This window comes from Ambystoma mexicanum, chromosome 13 (assembly GCF_040938575.1).
Source record: "Ambystoma mexicanum isolate Mex_15411 chromosome 13, UKY_AmexF1_1, whole genome shotgun sequence".
In the NCBI taxonomy this organism is placed as follows: domain Eukaryota; kingdom Metazoa; phylum Chordata; class Amphibia; order Caudata; family Ambystomatidae; genus Ambystoma; species Ambystoma mexicanum.
Window position 1 is genome coordinate 599,085,384 of NC_090938.1, and position 20,995 is coordinate 599,106,378.

Consider the following 20,995-nt stretch of genomic DNA (forward strand, 5'->3'; position numbering starts at 1 on the left):
TTTTGCCCCATAGGGCATAATGGGAGTGGGGAAGGCGTTAATTATGCCACCGTAAATTACGGTGGCGTAATTAACTCCATGGTCCCTTAGCGCCATGGATTTTAACACCTGCTAAAAGCAGGTGTTAAAACTTCCATGGCGCTAAGGGACCTCGTACTCAGGCGGTAAGGGTCGGCGCTGTTTACGCCACCGTAAAACCCTTACCGCCTGAGTCGTAATGAGGCCCTATGTGTGGTTTGTTTTGTTGTTGCAGTGTAGTGAAGTTTGTGCGGATTGTTGTGTTTTAGGCTTGTGGTTGTGCTTGGTTAGAGTTTGAGAAGTGTATGCAGAGGGGTGAAATTGTTAGTAGATTGGTTAGTTGGCATTGCTGTTCTTCTAATTATGTCTAGGTGAGATGCTTGCTATCAGTCACTATTCCAGTGAGTGTGGTACTTGCTAATTTTCAATATTCTGTCTAGATGTGAGGCAGGCTAGTGATCACAATTCCATCCATGTGTGGCACTTGCTATCATTCACATTTTCATTTTAAGTGTGGCGCATGCTAACATTACTAATCCTGTTTAGATGCGACGCAGGTCAAGGTTAAGAATTCCTAGTGCGGCACGTGCTAACATCCACAATCCTGTCTAGATGTGAGGCGGGCTAGATTAAGAATTTCCTCTGAGTGTGGCACATGCTAACATTCACATTTCTATCTAGATGCGATGCAGGCTAAGGTTAAGAATTCCCTCTGAGTGTGGCACATGCTAACATTCACATTTCAATCTAGATGTGACGCAGGCTAAGGTTAAGAATTCCCTCTGAGTGTGGGACATGCTAACATTCACATTTCTATCTAGATGCGACACAAGATAAGGTTAAGAATTCCCTCTGAGTGTGGCACCTGCTAACATTCACATTTCTATCTAGATGCGACGGAGGCTAAGGTTAAGAATTCCCACTGAGTGTGGCACATGCTAACATTCACATTTCTATCTAGATGCGACGCAGGATAAGGTTAAGAATTCCCTCTGAGTGTGGCATATGCTAACATTCACATTTCTATCTAGATGATATGCAGGCTAAGGTTAAGAATTCCCTCTGAGTGTGGCACATGCTATCATTCATATTTCTATCTAGGTGCGACGCAGGCTAAGGTTAAGAATTCCCTCTGAGTGTGGCACATGCTAACAATCATGATCCCATATAGATGCGACGCAGGCTAATCTTCGCAGTTCCCTCCATGTGTGGCACTAGCTAACATTGGCAGGTAAATTAGTATGTTTTCCAAAGCAACATTTACAGTCCATTTACAGTGGTCATATGTCTCTCTAAGTATGCATTATGCCAGTCTATGGCTATGGAAATTGACATAATGTCAGTGCTAGTCAATGCTATGGAAAGGTAAGGTAGAGTGGCAGGGGCTTTCCAGAGTAGAGTAATTGCTCTACACCCCACCCATGCCACACTCACAGTTTTGTTGTTGTCTGCTGACTGCTGGCTTCCTTGGCTTCTCCTGCGGACACATGCAGACACACTCTGGAGCCACCAATGTAGGAGCCGCCCTTGGCCTTGGGGCCCTTGGCTGAAGGGGCTGCCGGTCAGAGGGCTGCCCTGGAGAGGTCCCTTATGACCTTGATGAACAGCCAATCACGTGCGGTGGGTGGGCTGGGAGGCGGGAGGAGGGAGGGAAGTGGAAAATACACACGGAAGGGGAGAGGGGTGCAGGCAAGGCCCAGGGTCCCTAAGCAGGCCCAAGAAAAACGGAAAGAGAGGCCCAGGAGGGTCGGCTCTCAAGTGTCCTCACCTGGCAGCACCTTGATGGAAAAGGTGCTACGGGGCTGCAGCTGTGACTAGGCTCGCAGGCTGCTGTTGGAATTGGCCAATCATGGCCTAGGAGGCAGGCTGGAGGAGGGAGGGAATTTGAAAATACACACGGAAGGGGAGAGGGGTGCAGGCAAGGCCCAGGGTCCCTAAGCAGGCCCAAGAAAAATGGAAAGAAAGGCCCAGGAGGGTCGGCTCTCAAGTGTCCTCACCTGGCAGCACCTCGATGGAAAAGGTGCTCCGGGGGCTGCAGCTGCGACTAGGCTCGCAGGCTGCTGTTGGAATTGGCCAATCATGGCCTAGGAGGCGGTCTGGAGGCGAAAGGAGGGTGGGAAGTGGAAAATACACACAGGAGGGGAGAGGGGTGCAGGCAAGGCCCAGGGTCCCTAAGCAGGCCCAAAAAAAATGGAAAGAGAGGCCCAGGAGGGTCGACTCTCAAGTGTCCTCACCTGGCAGCACCTCGATGGAAAAGGTGCTCCGGGGGCTGCAGCTGCGACTAGGCTCGCAGGCAGCTGTTGGAATTGGCCAATCATGGCCTAGGAGGCGGGCTGGAGGCGGGAGGAGGGAGGGAAGTGGAAAAAGTGGAAAATACACATGGAAGGGGAGAGGGGTACAGGCAAGGCCCAGGATCCCTAAGCAGGCCCAAGAAAAACGGAAAGAGAGGCCCACGAGGGTCGACTCTCAAGTGTCCTCACCTGGCAGCACCTCGATGGAAAAACATGTGAAAATAATCCTGTGGGCCGGTGACTGGAATGAAACGGAACAAAGAAGATCAAATTCCACTACACATACCCTCTCTAAAAGTCTTTTCGGATTACCAAACATTACCCCTGGTTACCTGCGAAGATTTCAAATCAACAAGCAAAGGGACCTGTTCTTGAGATTTCGGCTGAACGTACTCCACACTAAAACCACTTTACAAAGATATGGGGGCAGATTAGAGAGCGATAAGTGTCACCTATGTGGTCCACAGACTGAGTCCTTGAAACATCTGACACTGTTCTGCCCAAGCCTGAAAGACCTAAGATCAATTCATCTATAAAACCATATGTCTGAAAAATGTGGCCTGGATGCGAAAACGTGGTGGGAGTCCCTGTATGGGTGAAAAAATCCAAGAACAATATATGCCCTCGTAAAATTCCTTGAGGCAACTTTTGGAGAAATCAAGGCACTTGGACCTTAATTATCTCTGCCTGCTTGAAGTTTGAAAATGTATCTATATTGTCATTGCACATATTTAGAAGTACTTTTTGCAATTTATTGATTCATTTAGTTAGAGGTTTCATTCTGTTTAAAATCTATATAAACAACTTTCCCTTTAGTAGAAATGCACTGTCAATTAGAGCTTCGAGGAGTAGCCTTCTGCTGTAGTTTTTAAGGGTAGATCATGACTTTTTTTTAACTGTCTTTATAAGATTGTGAAGAACTCTACAGTGGAATGTTTTTTGTAAAATGAATTATTTGGAATGCTTTACTGTGGCTACATTAACATAGTGTTTTAGGTTCATTAGTAGGTCTGCTTTTGTTTGTACATGTTTATTTACTTTTAGCTATTGCAAGAGGGGCCTTACTTGTTTTAGTGGTGGCTGGTGTTGTTTTGTTGAGTGAGGTTACTAGCTGTTTTGTTTTAAAGTTTTCTATAAATGGCTTGCTTTTATTCTTATCTACTCAATTTTTTTCTTTGTTTTCTATGGAGTTGGTTTTAAGCAGGCTTTCTGTTCTGTCTGCTCGGAAAAAAGAAAGTTTGGGTTTGAAAGTTGTGGAATGTATATGCATGTATTGTGCATGGGTGTGATTGCAGAGATGAATAGCGTGTGTGTGATTGTGTAGTGGGATGTTAGGGTGGTTGGGAAGGTTGTAAGAGTCTGTACAGGTTTGATGGGCTTGGGTTACTGAATAAGGGAGTGGTGGTGTGATTGAATAAGTAGGGACATTATGATGTTTTGAGGAACACGGTGGTTGTTATAATGGTGTGATTTAGTGCATAGGTACGAGGGTTATGCGGGTGTAATGGAAAATGGGTGAGGAAGTGTGTGTATGTGTGGTAATGTGTGATAGTGATTTGGAATGCAATGAGTGCGAACCTTGTTGGGTTGGAATTAGGACCTCATGTGGATAGGGGTATGGATTAGTAAGGAAGTAACATTGTGGTATAGAAGGTGATGAGAGATGGATGTGGTGTTAGCCAGTAAAGAATGGATGGTGTATTGAATAAAGAGCAATGTTTAGATAGGAACAGAAAGCGTGTGAATGTTGCAATATAATGAGTATGAGTGAAATACATGTTGACTATAGTGAAAGTACATTGTTACAATTAGAGGGATATACATGCTATATTAATGTACTTACTTTGTAGGATGTGAAGAGTGTTCTGTTTTTCAGTAGCTGTCTTCCGCAAACTTATTTTTTTCCTGTAATTGTAAAAGAAAGATAATAGGTATATATGGTAATGGTGAAGTATGTTTAGTAAGAGAGGTTGTTATTTATGATGGTAGGAGGAGTGGTTGGGAAAAAGAGTTCATAAAGGTGTGTTATGGGTGGTGCAGTAAAGTATGTTAACTATGTTGTTAGAACAAATGGACTATGACTAGTGCTGTTTGCGACATTACAAGGAACAGGGCAAAAATGGGTGTGAAAAAAAATGTATATTTAGGTTGTTTTTTGCTGGTGATTTTAATAAAGCAAGTGATGTGTTTATGGTCCAATGTATTTGTAATGTGTTGCAGTGTTTATAAAGAATTGGGAGACTGTGGCCTAGTGGCAATGCAATGGCGGATTGTTGTTGCAGCAGTGCTTGGTGTCTTATAATAGAGGTTGGGAAAGAACAGTACTTTATATGAAAGGTGAAGTGTTGTATATAGATACTTTGGCAGTATCCACATATGTGTGAGCAGGTGGAGAATGGTGGCAGTATGAGGGATGCAATGAGAGGGCTATGAAAGTGTGACATTTATATGGAATGAAAAATGGAAAATGCTGAGCGTTTAAAAATGTTACTTTTTAGTAGCATTTTGATGAAAGTTAAAACATGCATATGTTCATTTATAGCAGCGCTGTGTGTAAGCTTTTCTAAAAGAAAGGAAAAGCAGATGGAAAGGATTTGGAGAGTATTTTTAAGTGGCACTTGGTGTGTGAAAGTTTAGTATGTTGGCAGTACATGCATACTTATCAACATGATCCATTCCAATATGTAGGTTCTTATCAAGTCTTGTTTTGTTTCTTTGCATTCTGGGACGTGTAGTTTGACTTTTCCCATTATAAAACGTGGACTACAAGTCCCAGAAAGCAAGGCGCAATGTGAACAAAGCTGTATGTGTGTTTCTGCAGGATTTTGGAATGAAAATGTTTCATAATGAAAATATCAAGATTGATATTGTGAATATTTTTCCAGGAGATGGAGTGCATTTGATGTCGGTAATCCGATTTTTCTTTTGAATATCCCAAATGCAGTGAAACAATTTTGTGAATTTGTGAAATATGTTGTTAAGTTTTGTTTTAGAATTTATAGTAAATAAAAAACAAAAACAGAAACAAATCAGTTTTTTGAAAGTTAAGACAAAATAATTAAGTTCAATAGAACTTTTGTTAGTTCAGTATATCCAACCCCCTAAACATTTTTTAAAAAAGAGGTTCTTTTAAAAACCACCATTTTTGAATGAAAAACAAGTTAATTTATTTTAATTCCCCCACCCCTGGAATTTTCCGGGTGTCCGTGGACATTTGTACTGTCCACAGACTATGCAGACTGCAAAAGGTCCTGTGATTTCTATTCTTAGCTCTATTTTTTAACTAAAGTTGGGTATATGGATTGTCTTTGTGATTCTTGCGATTCTCCATAATTAAATTGGGATGCTGTTTCTTCATTTAAAGTATGTACTATAAGAAAAGAAGAAATTATTATTTCAGTGAGCTCTGTATACATGTCATCATCACTCATTTATTCTTTTGCAAAGTTTTCTTCCAACCACTCAAGTGTGTTTTCCATTTCTGTTAAAATAATAAAATAGTGATATTTGCTTATAAGAAATGTTTATATAATGAATGGTAATAATAGAGAAATAAATACAGTGTACTTACAATTTGGTAAAAGGTTGTTTTGGGATGAGCTCCTGGTGTATCTGAGCCTGTATGAAGAGTTGTACTGAAGTGATAATATGAGGTGGAGAGTTATGGTTTGTGCTTGGTGCATTCCATTGTATTGTGTGCTAAATGACCAAATAATATTTACATTTTGAAATGATGAATAGTACAAACATTTATATTTGGGTGCAGTAAATATAAGTAATGTTGTTTTATGTATATGGTTTTGTTGGTTGAAGGGTACACCATTTTCTGTTGTTCCCGCGCTTCTGGGTTTTGTTGATGCTATCTGATATCCGCGGACATTCCAACTGTCCATGCACTCTGGAGCAGCTACATTGTGGGTGAGTGTGATTTTGAGGTGTAATCATTAGAAATAGGTATAAGGAACTAGTAGAAAATTTGGGGGGGGTTGGTAAAAACCTATGAAATGCAGTGAAAAAACTTTTTAAAAGGGATGTTATGGTTAAGTTGCACTAATAAAAACCTATGAAATTAAGTGAAAAAAAACATTATCAAAGGGACATCATGGTTACAAGTAAAACCGATAAACCATTGAAATTCACCAGTTATGGTAAGCTATCAACCATAACTCGAACCACCATCGTGCACTTCTAAGACTAACACCCAGGACATCAAAGATGACATCACATATGTAATTGATGACATCACTGATAACATCACATTTGAAATACATTTTGGTGAAAAGTCTGTACAAGGATTTGTGTCTACGATGTTTCTAGCAAGATGTCAGGAGTGATCAGGAAACCTCTCATGAACTACTGAATGTATTAAAAAATGTACTCATCTAAACAAAACATTTTATTGGAGTGTTGTTCTTAATACAGGGACCTAATAATACATACTCATGGGGAATGTGTGCAGCATGCACCATAGAAGTACAGTATTTTTAATCTGGCAATATTGGCTACTAAAATAATAAATGTAAACCTATCAGAATGTTGACTAATGATGAACTTGGAATTAATAGCTAGCAATACAAGACTTACTACACACTTATGTTAGTACATTTATTAATTTCTTAACTTTTTTTCAGCTGGATGTCATAAAGGTTTTCACAACAACAACAAATACACATTTCAAAATGTTCCCATTACAATCAATAGCACAAGGAAATCGCCTAAAGCAATATGAGCATAACATCCAATAATGGCTCATCACAGTACAAATATTCTCAGACTAAATTATAAATTGACTAGCATTAGTACCCATTGACGGAGAAAGTCCGTACAGGTCTTTCTCCCAAAGGGACAGCGTTTGCTCCAGACAAAACAGAGCCCTGAAACTTTAGACCCAAGGAATATTGGTTCTGGTTAATTGCAGTGTTTGCCAGGGGGTTAAAGGTCCTGTTACTTCTCAATAGATCCCTGACCAGTCTGGAATCTCGACATTTTAGTTCAACAATGTCACAGTCAGAAGCTGCCTCCCTCGCTTTACAAATCCTAAAGCAGTCAACAATTTGATCCATAGTGACAAAATGGAATCCCCTCACGTGTTTCAGCCAGTGTAAGCCATTTTGAGGTCAATCTAGGAAGTCCATGCATGAAAATTGAGCAAGGTGGGTTGGGCCTGTTAGGAATTTCTGGGAGATTTGGCAAGTCCTGTAGCAGCACACTGGTTTTAGGAAGCACATTTGTTCTGAGAGATCTATCTGCCTGCATGCTACAAGTCTGCCTTAAAGGAAACAGGATATCAGGGTGCAATGACCGTTTGGGGTCGTGGCCAGCTGGTTCTGGGTTACAAAATGACTCTTTGCCCCTGTGGGCGTTGGCAAACCCAGACCTTGTTGCATTTCCATTGCAGATTCCACTAAGACCCTGGCATATCTGGGGGGTTGGCACAGGGACAATCCCCCCAGATATCCTATCCTTGAGTCATTAGTTTTGTTCAGGACCCATTTCTCTCTCTCCCACCTGATTGTTGGACGTTTCCCTGCTTCTTCTCTCTTTTCAAGGGCTTCGATTAGGGACATTAGCAGGTTTTCTATTAGCAAATGTTTGGCTAGGACTGTTCTACAGTTACATTGGCCCTCCTTAGACCCACAGCTCTCCTCCTCTTTCTGATTGAGGGTGACAGAAACGGTTCCATGTCATTTCATCGGAGGATGTTTTTCCAGGTTTTTTTTTACCGCAATTATTTTAACGAAAAAACCCATTGAATTTTTTTATAATTATTTTTGGGGGTTCCCCCACAAAAACCCTACTCCCTTTAATGTTTTATGTATTCCTAAACACCCACACCCAATGTATATAATTTTCTGACCCCCCCTAAAAAATGTGATGGTTTTTTCGTAAAAAAATGTGTGTTAAAAAACCTGCAAAAGAACATCCCGCGATGAGAGAACGTTGTACCGACAGAAACTATTCCCAAGGCGTCAGTTGCTAAGTCATGTGTGCTTGCCAACAGGGCAGTGACAGTTGACCCAAAGGCACTTGCCAGTCTCCCGTCAGGCTCACTGCCTTTTCTTGATGTTATGTGGGCAGTAGACTGATTGTTGGTCTTAACAGTGTTCATTTTGGGGGCATCATGTCCCCACCCCCACTAAATGATGGATTTTGTATTTGGGCTAGAGTACTATGGCTCTTCTGGTGGCCTAGCCTGGGAGGGGGGGGGGCTGGGGGAGTAGTACAAGAATTCTGCTCTGGATTGGACTAGGGGGGTTTTGATACCAGAGTTGAAGCTGGAGTGGCTAAGCTGGGGGCATACAGAGACCACCCAAGGTGTAGTTGAGGGGCCTGCTGGTCTTCAGAGATGGGCCATCTACCTGCACTCCCCACCCTCTGACACTCATGGCCCAAGAAGGCTACAGTTAGAGCGGGTAGGGTACCACTGGTTTCGCAGCCATAGTGGTGCCAGTGGTGGCAACAGTAGCCCCTTCTCCACATGTAACATGAGGGGGCATTAGGTGTGCCCAATAACTCTTGGATTTTGCAAATCAACAGGTGGGCCACTCCAAAAGTACTGACTGGGTCAACAGTGCTGTTGTACCCTTGGTGGACATGCCTGTGGGAACCTGAGTGACTATGTTTAAATTTGGGATTCGTTTGGTCCTCTTAAGGGTCAGTGTTTTCCGTTTGGTCCCCAATCAAGGCCTGAGTCCCAGACCAAGCCCAGAGCCATATACTGGGGCAGGTGCAACCGCCTCATCTGGTACCCGGTGGATTCCTTGATAGTTGAAACTGGCATGATTGAGGAGCGTCTGGGTTCAGATGAGTTCAGTCTAGGGTGCTCCCAGCCCCGGTGCCGTAGTTTAGAGATACAGTTTGGATGTGCAGCTAGTTTTCACCCTGACTTCACCATTTTTGGAACTGCCTTACCGGTCCTTGCAGGTCCCACGTTGAAAAGCCAGTTAAACTGCGCGAGAAGCAGAACACCAGGAAGTGGCCCTATTCCTCGACTCCGACAGACCAGAAAGAAAAAGAAAGTAGAAAGTGCTCAGGGAAGAGCAAGCACCCCCGCAGGCTTGCAAACACCCGTGAGGGACGCCAACACCCCGCGCCCTTGACTCCCTGCGGGCTTCACCCTTGCAGGGAGACCGGCAGGATTATGTTATATTCAGCGGGTCAGTAGGCGGGATGACCAGGACCAGCTAAGGCAACAGCAAAAAGTATTTGGGCATGCAATAAGGCACCACTGCGGGACTCCAACACCCCGCGCCCTTGACTCCCCACGGGCTTCAACCTCACGGGGAGACCGGAAGGTTTATGTGGTATTCAGCAGGCTGGTGGACGGGTGCGAGCAGGACCAGTGGCGACAACAACAAAAAGGCTTTGGGCAGGGATTTGGGCACCCTTTTGGGACGCCAACACCCTGTGCCCTTGACTCACCCGTTAGTACAAACAATACATATGCAGAGCCACAATGCATAGAAATATGAGGCACATACAGGGAAACTCCAGTAAAGTGGAGAGAAACAACATCAACAGAAGATTTCATTAACATCAGAGTTGATCATCATGTACACAAATGAATTGTGTGTTTTTGAGGCCTGCTTATTGCCCCATGCATGTGCACCATGAGCTGAGGCCAAACGTTAAGGGGAGTAGTTTAACAACATATGACAGGGTTAAAGTCTAGATATATAGCACCCTTTGAATTTCAAAATTATTGATGTCAGTGAAGAAAAACAACTGGCCAACATATGCATGTCAACAAAAAGCAAGTAGCCCAGATATGTGATGTCATCAATGACATTTGTTATGTCATCTTTATAGGATATATATATATATATATATATATATATATATATATAGAAACAAAACAAGAAGGAAGGGTGGCAGGGGTGCTACTCTGGGTTCTGGGTCCCAGCTGCAGTAAGCTCAAACAGTCCAAAGATGTTCTTCTCCTAGCGTGCTTTCATGCCTCAGCCATCTTCAGGGAGGCTGATTGGATTCAGGTGTTCAGGGTTGACTCCCTCTGGTAAGAACCAGGATGTGTCAGCAGGGAATTCTGGTAACTGTAGTGTAGAGCCGGCCAGGATCCAACTCTCACCCATTTTTTCAATATTAGCCCTCAGTGGAGGGTGGGGGGGGGTTACCATCAATTTGGCACTCCAAAGTGTGTATATATATATATATATATATATATATATATATATATATATATATATATATATATATATATATATATATATATGCAGAATTGCAGACCCCCTCCCCCACCCCGCTGCAGGAGATCGGCGGCACTCAATCCAGATAAAACCTGTATATATGTATATTTATTGCTCAACAAATGCCAGAAAAGCATGCCAGGTATATTAACTACACTTTCTTATTTTTCTTATACTGGTGGCCCTACCATCACTATGAGCCAAAACTAAAAGGAATCTTGCTTTGGTGGAAGATATGTTAGTCAAAGATTTGCTTTGATGCTTAAAGCTCTTGATTCCAGTATCACATTCCCCAACATCTAATGTCCAGGCGCAGCTGTCCCAACCTATATGTTCATGTAAGTGATGCCCGAAACAGTGTGATTTTTATGTCAACTCTCAAAGCATAAAGAAAAGCAAGCATTGTAAACAAATTAAGAATATTTTAAACTAGATTATTTTACACAAATGCGTTTGGACATCCCCTTGACACAACCCACAGTGTGTAAATAGTGATTTAAGAGTTTAGTAATAAGTTGCATGTCACATTGCAGTAATTTCAGAGTGCTATGCTTTTTGAATTCAACCAGCTGTGCGGTGGAGGTCTCCTATTCAGTTTTCCAGTCTCTAATCTCACTGAAACTGATTCTCAGTCGAAGAGTTTCCAGAAGATGATGCAGGGCTCTTACATTTCCTGTGCCATGAATCAGAAAGCCATCCAGTCCAGCTTTTTTCTTTTTGGATTCTGGGAGTTGTACTTTTGTTTCCTTTCCCATTTGAAATTTAGGAAAACTACAAGTCCCAGAAATCCAAGGAAAACAAGACTGGGTGGCCTTTTCACACATGGCCAAGGGAAGCTTGAGCGCTCTGCACAGGTAGTTGGATGATTCTTTTGGGCAGCACCCAGCACTTTCCAGAGTCATGGACCCTCTACTCCCAGAGGTCTGCCTCTAGTTCTGTGTTCTTTCAATACCGGTTGCTGGATCAAATCATGGGTGGATGGCAACAGAATTCTCTGTGCCATGCATGAGAAAGCCATCTGTTATCAGAATTTGTCACGCACACGGTCACCCAAGGGCATCATGGCGCAGAGGACCCAACTGGCAGGGGCTAGCAATAACCTAAAAAAGTTGAGTTTTTCAAAGATGGCGAAAATGTAAGTGATTCTCAACCTGCCTAAGAGTAATGGGCAGGTTATTCCATAATTTAGCTGCACAGACTGAGAAGGCACGACCCCTAGTTCTTAAACAGCGGAATTTGGGGACAGTCACTGGAGGTGCGGTTGTGGATTTGAGATTTAGTGGTGATCCTGTTTCTGTAAACATACTCGGTCATTGCATCAGTAGGGCTCTCGGTTGTTAAAAGTCCTTCTAGGCTCCAGAAAGAGCCAGTGGTGAATTTTCAAGGCAGGGTTCATGTTGTCTTGTTCATGGGGTCCAAGCCCATTCTAGCCACCCGTGTTTTTCCTTGAGTGTCTTCGGGAGCCTGATGTAGACTTTATTCCAGAAGTCAAAGTGTGCCATTGCCTGAGGGAGCGGGAGGATTTCTCAGAACAAGGCAACTTTCAAATTGACGCCCTTGACCACAGAGTTAATCTGGTGTGCAAGGATCATTTTTGTGTCTAAGAGGTGCCCGCTAGGTGACATTCTGTGATGCGGTGGTGCATTTCCAGACTTGTGGTTCTGCCCCATGGAGTTGTTTGGGCCGTAGTCCCGCCAGCCTCCAGGATCTTTGATTTAGATCCAGTGAAACAGGGAAAGGCCCTTGTTGGTATATTGGTGGACATAGTCTAGACATTTGCAGATTCCTTCTCTGGCTCCTCAAATCATTCTTCAGCCAGAGGTGAACTTGGTATCATCAGCATACATTTGGAAATGCACCTGGTACTGTTCTAGTGCCTGTACCAGTGGGCGGATATAGATATTGGACAGGAGGGGTGGTCGGGAGGGACCTGGATCACTCTACTTAATGCCCCGTCAGAGGCCAATACCACAGATCTGGCCTTTACTTGTTTGCTTCGTTTTGGCAAGCAAGGACCAAACCCTTCTAGGGTCATTGGATATGACATAGAACACTCTGCTGTCAGGACAGATGCTTAGCCATGCAGTCTTTGCCGAACTCTTGAGATTGCCTGCAAGACAGCTCAGCGAGTTTAGCACTCATCCTACACATCTGTGTTCAGCTTACTGGACGCAAGAAGGGCTGACTCACTCTATATCATTCTACTGCGGCTGATAATCAGAGCACCAGTACACTGGGAAATAGCACATATGATGATAGCACCTAGGAATGTTGGGGAGGAAATTAGACTTTCCCACCCCCCTAGTTGCTTTAGAGTGAGGTGAGGCCCATAGACAGGCGTGTGGTGTACCACAGGGGAGACGGCTGTGCTAAGAAGCCGCACACAAACACAATATTGCAGGAATTATAGATGCATAGGCTTAGTGCGCGCATATAAAGAGACACCATTTTATAGTTATGGTAGACACATTCAGTACTACATGACTGCGCGCTAAACGTAGGCCCTGCGGAGAAACCTGAACAGGCCCAAAAGCTGAGGACAGATGAACCCACACTGCTAATTCCCATAGAAACTTCCCTTTGTTCCTTAACTGTTGCAACTACTCACTATCCCAGAGAGGAATGTGCCCTGCATGGCCATGAGACAGCACTAGCCTCCTTGCAGCTCACATTCATCAAAGACAGACCAACAACAGACCTCCAACCCCCACCCAGTCCGCCAGGAGTAATGGCACCCACCACTGACCCAGTTCAAGAACCCCTGAATTCCCTGATAGTGGAGGACCTCAGCCCACTACCCATAAAATGAATGGTCGTAAAAGATCTAAACGAGCACGTCCATGTCATCTTATTCCAGAAATACACCTTTTGGACTACGAGGTACAGGGAGGAATACATCATAGTTCCAAACGAGGGTGGAAGCCTTGGGTGCGAAGAGTGCGATATGAACGGAGCATGATTGTGTTCCTCCCTTTGTGCCAGTCCCCAAGTTTCCCAGGTGCATGCCATAATGATACAGTAGTATTATCTTGCAATAGTAACTCTGTAATAGCAACCCGGGGAAGCGCCTGACCTTCAGTCCCTGGAGAGTTCAGCCCAGCTGACCCCACGTGAGAGAAGACAGACGGGCGACACCGGAACCAATCGCAGCCTGGCAGCCCCTATGGAGCAGGCCCATGTGTAGGGGTCTCATCAACCAGCCACGTAGATTTTTACTATATGGTGATGAAGCAGTGATGCCTTATAAGCTTATGTTTGTATCACTTGGCTCCAGAATGTTCTCGAGCAGCAGAGTTCTTTGCTTGCACCCTTACTTTTTGTACAGTTAAAACGTGTTATACTTGCAAGAAATCTCTTGGCCTTATTTGCTCTAGCGGGTTGTATTTTTTCTGGCATGAGCGTACAGGGGCGTGCCTTCAGGAGTATGAAGCTCTAGACAGACTGTAATATTTTTGTCTAGTTTATTTGCAGAGTCAATAAAATGCAGCCCCTTTATCGGAGTTGGTATCCAGTGATAAAGTCGCCTGTGAAATGTCCACAGGTGGCGATATTTCCCCCAAAAATGCACCCTAATTAAAATAAAACTCTTTCCCCAAATATTCTATGATGGGAGTTCATAATATAAAATTATACCCCTTCTAGAATATTTGGGAAAGTCTTTTAGGGGTCAGGAAAAGAAAGTCGCCGTCCTGGTGACTTTTTCCAGGCGACATTATCACATGGAACCTCGGAATGATGCTGCAGTGTTCTATGTCATTGCTGATTATGGTATGACCGTATCAAATGGACACTGCCAACTAAGGGTATTCTAGAAGGTGTGTATAGATTATCTGGGAAGGTCACTCAATGGCGATCAAAAATTGGACGGAACAAAAAAAGTGAACATGCTCTCGAAGAGTGAAATTTCTCACTGATGCGAACGTCCCTCGCTTCGGCACGACTAATGAAGCAGTGCCCTGCTAAGCATTAATCTCAAAGGACACGCAGGGGCTCATTACGAGTCCAGCGGTAACCGTGCCGGTACTACTGACAGGTTGCTGCCGGACCCGTAATGATTTACCGGCACCTGACTTGCCGGTAACACCAGGGGATTAAAACCCCAGTGGTCCGGAAAGGAAGGCGACGGTAAATTGTAAACCCCATGGACATGGAAGCAACAGCACTGTTAATAATGGTGCTGGTTCTTCTGTGATGGTCTGCTTACCGTGGCCGCTGTGTCGGGCAGGGTCTGACCTGTCAGGCACAGTGGCTGCGGCATGCAGACCTGTAATATGCCGGTCCGGAAACAACGGTGCCGACAAGCTTACCGGCACTGTTGTTTCTGGACCGGCAGGCTCAGGATGAGCCCCACAGACTGACGAACAGACCGCAACTCACAGTACTGTGCTGCTGTTAAAAGACGCCAGCCCTGTAGAGCGCACCTTTGCTCTCGAGCTATGTCCACGATTTAAACAATAAAATTAAACTAAATACACCAAACAGAAATTTGAGAATGATTGTACCTTGCCCGGTTAAGATCAAGTTCTGCATGTTTTGATAAATATTGTAATTCTTTATGTATATATAAAATAGCAATATTGCACTTTACGCAAGGATTTTTTACTTGCCATCACTTGCATTGAAAAAAACGAAAATGGAAGCATGTAGCTTGTAGAAGAATGGGTTGGGAGAAGGGGTTGGGGGAAAAGCCTTGACAAGGAGGCTTGGTGCAGATTCCTACTATCACCAAATGTCACGTTCAGGCTCCAGATAAACTACATACCTGCCTATTTCACTCCCAGGAATCAGGGAAACAGTCCCAACACCAAACAAGTAGGGAGTGAACAGGTACGCAGACCTCTGGCTCTATGCCACAAGCGCTGCTCAGGTGATGTGTTCAGACCCAGTGGCATGAGCAGCACCGTCCACAAACAGGGTGTCTGCTATAGTGCACCCCTTTGTGAGAAACATCTTCAATTCATTTAGAATTACGAGCTACAAAGCAAGGTTGGATCCCAAAAATCGATTTTTAAAATATTTTACTTGCCTAAAAATACACGAGTCGGGAATGTGTACTGCATTTTTATTCTCTAAAAATCCTTCTACTCCCAACTTCCCAAAATAAAAAGAGTAATACACTTAGCTTGATCTGCTCACTCCAGTAGGCTGTAAGAGTGCGCGCGCTGGTAAAACACACGCTGTTCTGTGCAACATGTAGTGAATGCGTGTTTGAGAGTGTGGTTCCAGCCAACAGGCTGCTACAGTAGTCAAGTCTGAAATGAATTAATGCTGTAGCTAACAAAGCGCAATTCTTGGCTGAGAGAAGTGGGCGAATGTACTTAAGTAACTTGGAGATTAGGCCATAAGAGTATTGAATGTGAGAGATGTGTGGTCTCATGGTCAGTTCAGCGTCAAGGATTACCCCTAGCAGCTTAACTTTCTTGCACACGTTGATGATATTGCCCATATGACAAACGTTGGTAAAGGCAGGGTTCTGTTTTTAAAGGCGAGGACTGCATGCTACAATCAAGAACTGTTTTTTTTTGCAGTTAAGGGCAAGTGAGTTGTCTGCCATACAAGCCTGGACTGCATTATACATTTTGTTTATGGCAACTGGGTCCTGTTCATAATTCCCGCTCAGCTCAAGGACGACCTGGGTGTCATCAGCATAATTCGTATACTGTACACCCAGGATGTCCAGTAAGTCGAGCAGGGGCCTAATGTAGATGTTGAACACGGTAGGTGAAATACATGAGCCCTGGGGGACACCAGATGTTTGAAGAACAGGGGAGGAACTTGTTTCACCCAGTACTACCCGAACAGAGCGAGGCCCAAGGAACAAAGAGATCTATTGTGTTGCTTGCTTGGAGCAATGTACCAAATCCCGGAGCCTTGCCACGAGGATGGAGTGGTCCGCTAGATGGAAAGCTGCAGAGAGATCTAGCAGCATCATCATGCAAACACCTGAACGACCGGCCAAACAAGAAATTCTTACTGTCAAGAGAAAAATGCCACCAGTACCACTACCACCCACACTACCCTTATTGCTTTTAACGCGTGCTGTGAAGAACAGTCCCAGCAACATCACTAATCCTGCAAGATCCGTGAAGGAAGAACACCTACTGATAAGCGAGATCCATCAATTTCTTGGATCATTTAATACTCCAGTTAGCTTGGACCCCACGGGCGGGGCAAAAACAAAATACAAGAGACTAAGGGTCCTAAGGTCTCTTATGGGACAACAAATCCCCGTATCTACTCCAAAATGGCTCTGACACTGGCATAGATGACAACCAGCCCAAGAATATTGTAAATTGCATCGACCTAGAGGGGCTACGATAGCCCATCCTTGGCCACCACAGGACTATGTTAGTGTGTGGCCAGAGGGAGTTCTATGAATTACGGAAATAAAACAGCGATGGCCATCCCTGTGCCCGTGGCAGCTTCGACTACCCTAACCACCCTAACCTCCAGTCTGTGCCTAGGCAACGCCTGTCATTCCCCCAATCTCCACGAGCCTATACTCCCAAGCTCTAATGACATTCCCCAGTTCAATAAGAGTTTTTCTTCGCCGCACTGTTGGGCAGAAACTGGGGAAAAGACGCCCTTGATGGCACTGGAGGCAGCACCAGAGGCAACTAGTGATATCCAGTTGGGAAGTGCCCGATCCTGCATGTCACTCCCCCCTGAGCAAATTGTCAATCAAACTCCGGATCAGATAGGTCAGGGGTGTCCAAGCACTAAGGAATGCAGATGTAGCACTGTTCCTGTCGAACTTATGATATTCAAGAATCCGGTCCTATCTCTGTTAGAAGCAATTGGGAAGAGAGCGGTTAAGGGGGAGCCACCCACCAGCGTAGGGGTTGAAAAAATCGCCTCAAACATACAATGACCTGCCGTAACCACTACCTCAAGACCGATGCAGGGAGGAAAGGGATCAACTGAGGAAAATAGAGTACGCTCAAAAACTTCACGAGCTCTGGTTGGGAAAGGGACAACGCCCCATCAGATGCAAGTTGCCGGGAATCTATCTTGTGTAGCCAATATTTAGTCTCTTCCAAACCATTGAAGACCCCTGGTTCTAAGGTTGATGGTGCACTCAGGACAAAGGTGGTAGGTAGCAAGACCTTAGGTAGGTCTGATCATGACTCATCGACACTTACTGCCGAAACCAGTAAGGTGCCGGAGACCTGCTTAGGGGGGTCAAAATACTTAATTAAAGTTCCTATATTGGCCCCTAACCTCCTCAAACGTGGGGATGCACTCGTAAATAAATGTACACTCTGGCTTCGGGCAGGAAGGTGGTGCCTATTTATAACCCGGGAACAAATCACAAGTTGAACTCTGACTCTGACTCTGTTAGAATCACCTCTAAGGAGCTAAGTATGGCCAAAGGTTTATTGACCTTTGCCAGGAGAGGCCATTCGCCGGCTAACAGCGCAACTGAACTGAGTGCTCATTTCCCGAGCAATATGGACAATAAACTGGAAGGAAAAACACAGCGGCCCGTCGTTTCAGGCGCACAGGCTGACCCTTTAGAGGAAAGGACCAACATGGTTCTTCCTGGCAAGGTGCCTTGCCCCATCTCATGTTGAGAAGCTCTATGCAACCGTCTGAGCCCTCTCCTGGATAGTAGAGGGTCTTTGGGCGTTGGTATTTAAACTGATTTGAACTTAATCTTACCATGGAGGGAATGTATAATGATTAATGCATTTGCAATGTTTTATTTGTCATGATATACTTTTATGCCTCAAACGCCAAAATGAAGTTATTGATTGATTGATAACTAATGTTGAGAAGCTAGCAGGGATCGAACCCAAGGAGCCCCCTCCTAACCAAGTATTGGCCTGGCTTCCACTGAAGACTGGGCCTGGGATTATTAGAACCTTGGATCCCAAGATTCTCTGGAGGATCAATCTAGAAAATGGGGGTTCTCAGAACAATAGGGATTGTGCCCTCGTGTGGTGCGGAGGCAGCAACCTCCCGCACTTCCTGAGGTGTTACAAACACGTTCCTCATGGCTCGTGGATTTTAAATAGTGCCGTAGCATTACATGGAATGCCTAATTCTGGATTTGTATAACTTTGTTTCAAAATGTTTAACCGGCCTCTGGGCAATTTGGGTTTTCTGGTTTTCTTAAGATTCATTTGTTTGGGATTTTGGTTTGTGTTGACTGTTTTTCGTCTTGTTTTATGTTGCGCTCCGAGACCTTTGGGTGTGTGGCGCATTATAAATATTAAAGTAAATAAATAGTTGAAATTCGTGCCATTTCTATTGTTGCACATACTGTTTTGTTATCAACATCTTTAATTCATGAGCAACATGTCATGCCACTGTGTGCTGGTGTTAGCACAGTTATGCAATTATGGCAACATACAAAATCAAAATACTGGGATTGCATATGCAATGTAAAGCAATGTATTCAAGCTAATGCCCTTCAAACATTACAGGGCACAAGCGCTTAACCCAGGAGCTATCCACCCTGAGAGTTGTGGGGGCAATGGTATCAGAATTTATTAAGGCAACACATCCCGGAAGGTGTTGCATTTTAATACAGAAGGAGCACAATCCTTGTGGCGAAAAACACAAAATCATGCCTGAGAGAAGAAGTAGCTTTTTTTGTGTTTATAATAAAACAATAGACGGGCCCTTACAACTTTGGTCTTTAAAAGAATCAGCAAGCTGTTGACAGATCAAGAATCCTATTGTTGTAGGGTCTGGGTAGCCTGCTTTGAAAAGCACATGCCGGTGGAGTTTGTGGGGTGTCACGTATTCCAGGACAGAGCTGATAACGAGTTTAAGACATGGGCACCGCCTGCAGTTGGCAAATTCGGGTCTGCCCTGGCTACTCAACACCTCATCCTTCCGGTCGAAAAGTTGAGTAGTATTAATAAATGCAATAATAACTATTATTGCAGTGCTTGGAAGCGGGGGAATATGAAATGAAGCGCTATATGAAAAAATATATGTAATTGAGTTGGAACGTGGCCCCAATAATTGGGTCTGTTCTTGTATTTGTATTTTGTTTGCTGCTATTGCGCCTTACGCCAAGGCACTTTACAAATGGTAATGAATTGGTATAATAATTGTCAAGATGGCCAATAACAAAAGGAAACAAAAGAGAAAAGAACAAAAGAAACCATCAAGAGGAAATGAAAAGATTATCTAGAAAAGCTGTTAAAATGAAAGTCAACCAATATGAGTGGTTGTTACGAGCCACGAGAACAGTCACCCCCAACCAGAACATGTACTTTGTAGGAAGCAAACATTAAAATTATAAGCATTCGCAATGTTGGCAGCTCCAAGAAACAAGGTACTGGGAGATAAAGTGGTTTGCCCAGGATTACACAGTAGGTTGAAGTGGAGAGGAGCCGGGTGGAATTCTGTCCCCTAGACACCAGTGCACAGGCAACACAGCGTAGTCACTGTAACACGCCCGAGGTGGATTCCTTCCGGGAGGATATGGGAACAGGCAGAGTTTGCCCACAAGCAAAACAAGTGTTGGGACTCAAAACTGTTTGCCGTGATGGAGCAAGAGTAAGGGAAAAGGTTCTGCTGACGCGACCGGCATACGTCATATTTACGTTCTCTGCTGATGGTGCTTCACTGGCAGTGGTCGAAGTGTACCGAAAAAAGTAGTGGAACGATGTTCCCCTGCCCCACCCCCTTTTATGTCACACCCCTTTTTCTGCTCCCTTCAATCGCCTATTCTCACAGTCATCCCCCAAAACCCCCAATGCAAACCCCCTACCTGGATCGTTCCTTTCCTTCCCTTCACCCCAAAAATCTGTGATTTATAAATGTTCTCCCCAGACTGAAGAAAACACAGTGAAAGAATATAGGCTTCATTCGCAAGCAGTCCATGGAAAGAAACACAGCTTGGCCAGCACTTGCGGGATCGCACAATGTGGTTTGACGCTGGATTGATAACGTAGTGCATAGATTCAAATACCCAGCAGAAGAGTCGCCATTTATGTTTTAAGTGGCCTTTCCTACCGTCCTGGAACGGCACTCCAGGTCACAGAAAGTAAGGGAACTATGACCGATTTCACTGAGAAGGGAACGTCGTACCCTTTAGCTCCCTCACACTTTAACTTCTGGGTGCTTGCAACATACATTATCTCAAGGGCGTTATCTTCCAGATTCTTACCATATATTTTCAGAATCCACTCCTCTTAAGCAGGAAGAGCCCTGGGGCGATTCTTTTTTTAGCGGGGCACTATATAATTCGTCCATTCACGTTTCCACATCGTTTTGCGCATGTTTTCCTCTTTCTTCAACACCAAAAACTATTGTCGGTGTCAGCAGCGCGTTTCCTCGCACTCTTGCTCCATCACGCCGAACAGTTTTGAGTCCCAGCACTTGTTTTGTTTGAGTGCAAACACTGCCTGTTTTCACGTCCTCTGCGAAGAATTCCTCCTCCGGCTTGTTACAGTGACTGTGCTGTGTTGACTGTGCACTGGTCCATGGAGGACAGAACTCACTCAATCCGGCTCCTAAAAT

At 44.2% G+C, this 20,995-nt stretch overlaps 1 protein-coding gene across 1 annotated transcript in view; it reads right to left on the reverse strand.

Moving 5' to 3' along the window:
- Positions 1-20,767, reverse strand: part of LOC138520635 (uncharacterized protein C2orf66-like) — a 230,631-nt gene extending 209,864 nt beyond the window's left edge. The window contains exon 1 of the mRNA XM_069632940.1: positions 20,643-20,767. Within this exon, the coding sequence (XP_069489041.1) occupies positions 20,643-20,728 (86 nt within the window). The 5' untranslated portion in view covers positions 20,729-20,767. The remainder of the gene's footprint in view (positions 1-20,642) is intronic.
- Between the last annotated feature and the right edge of the window lie 228 nt (positions 20,768-20,995).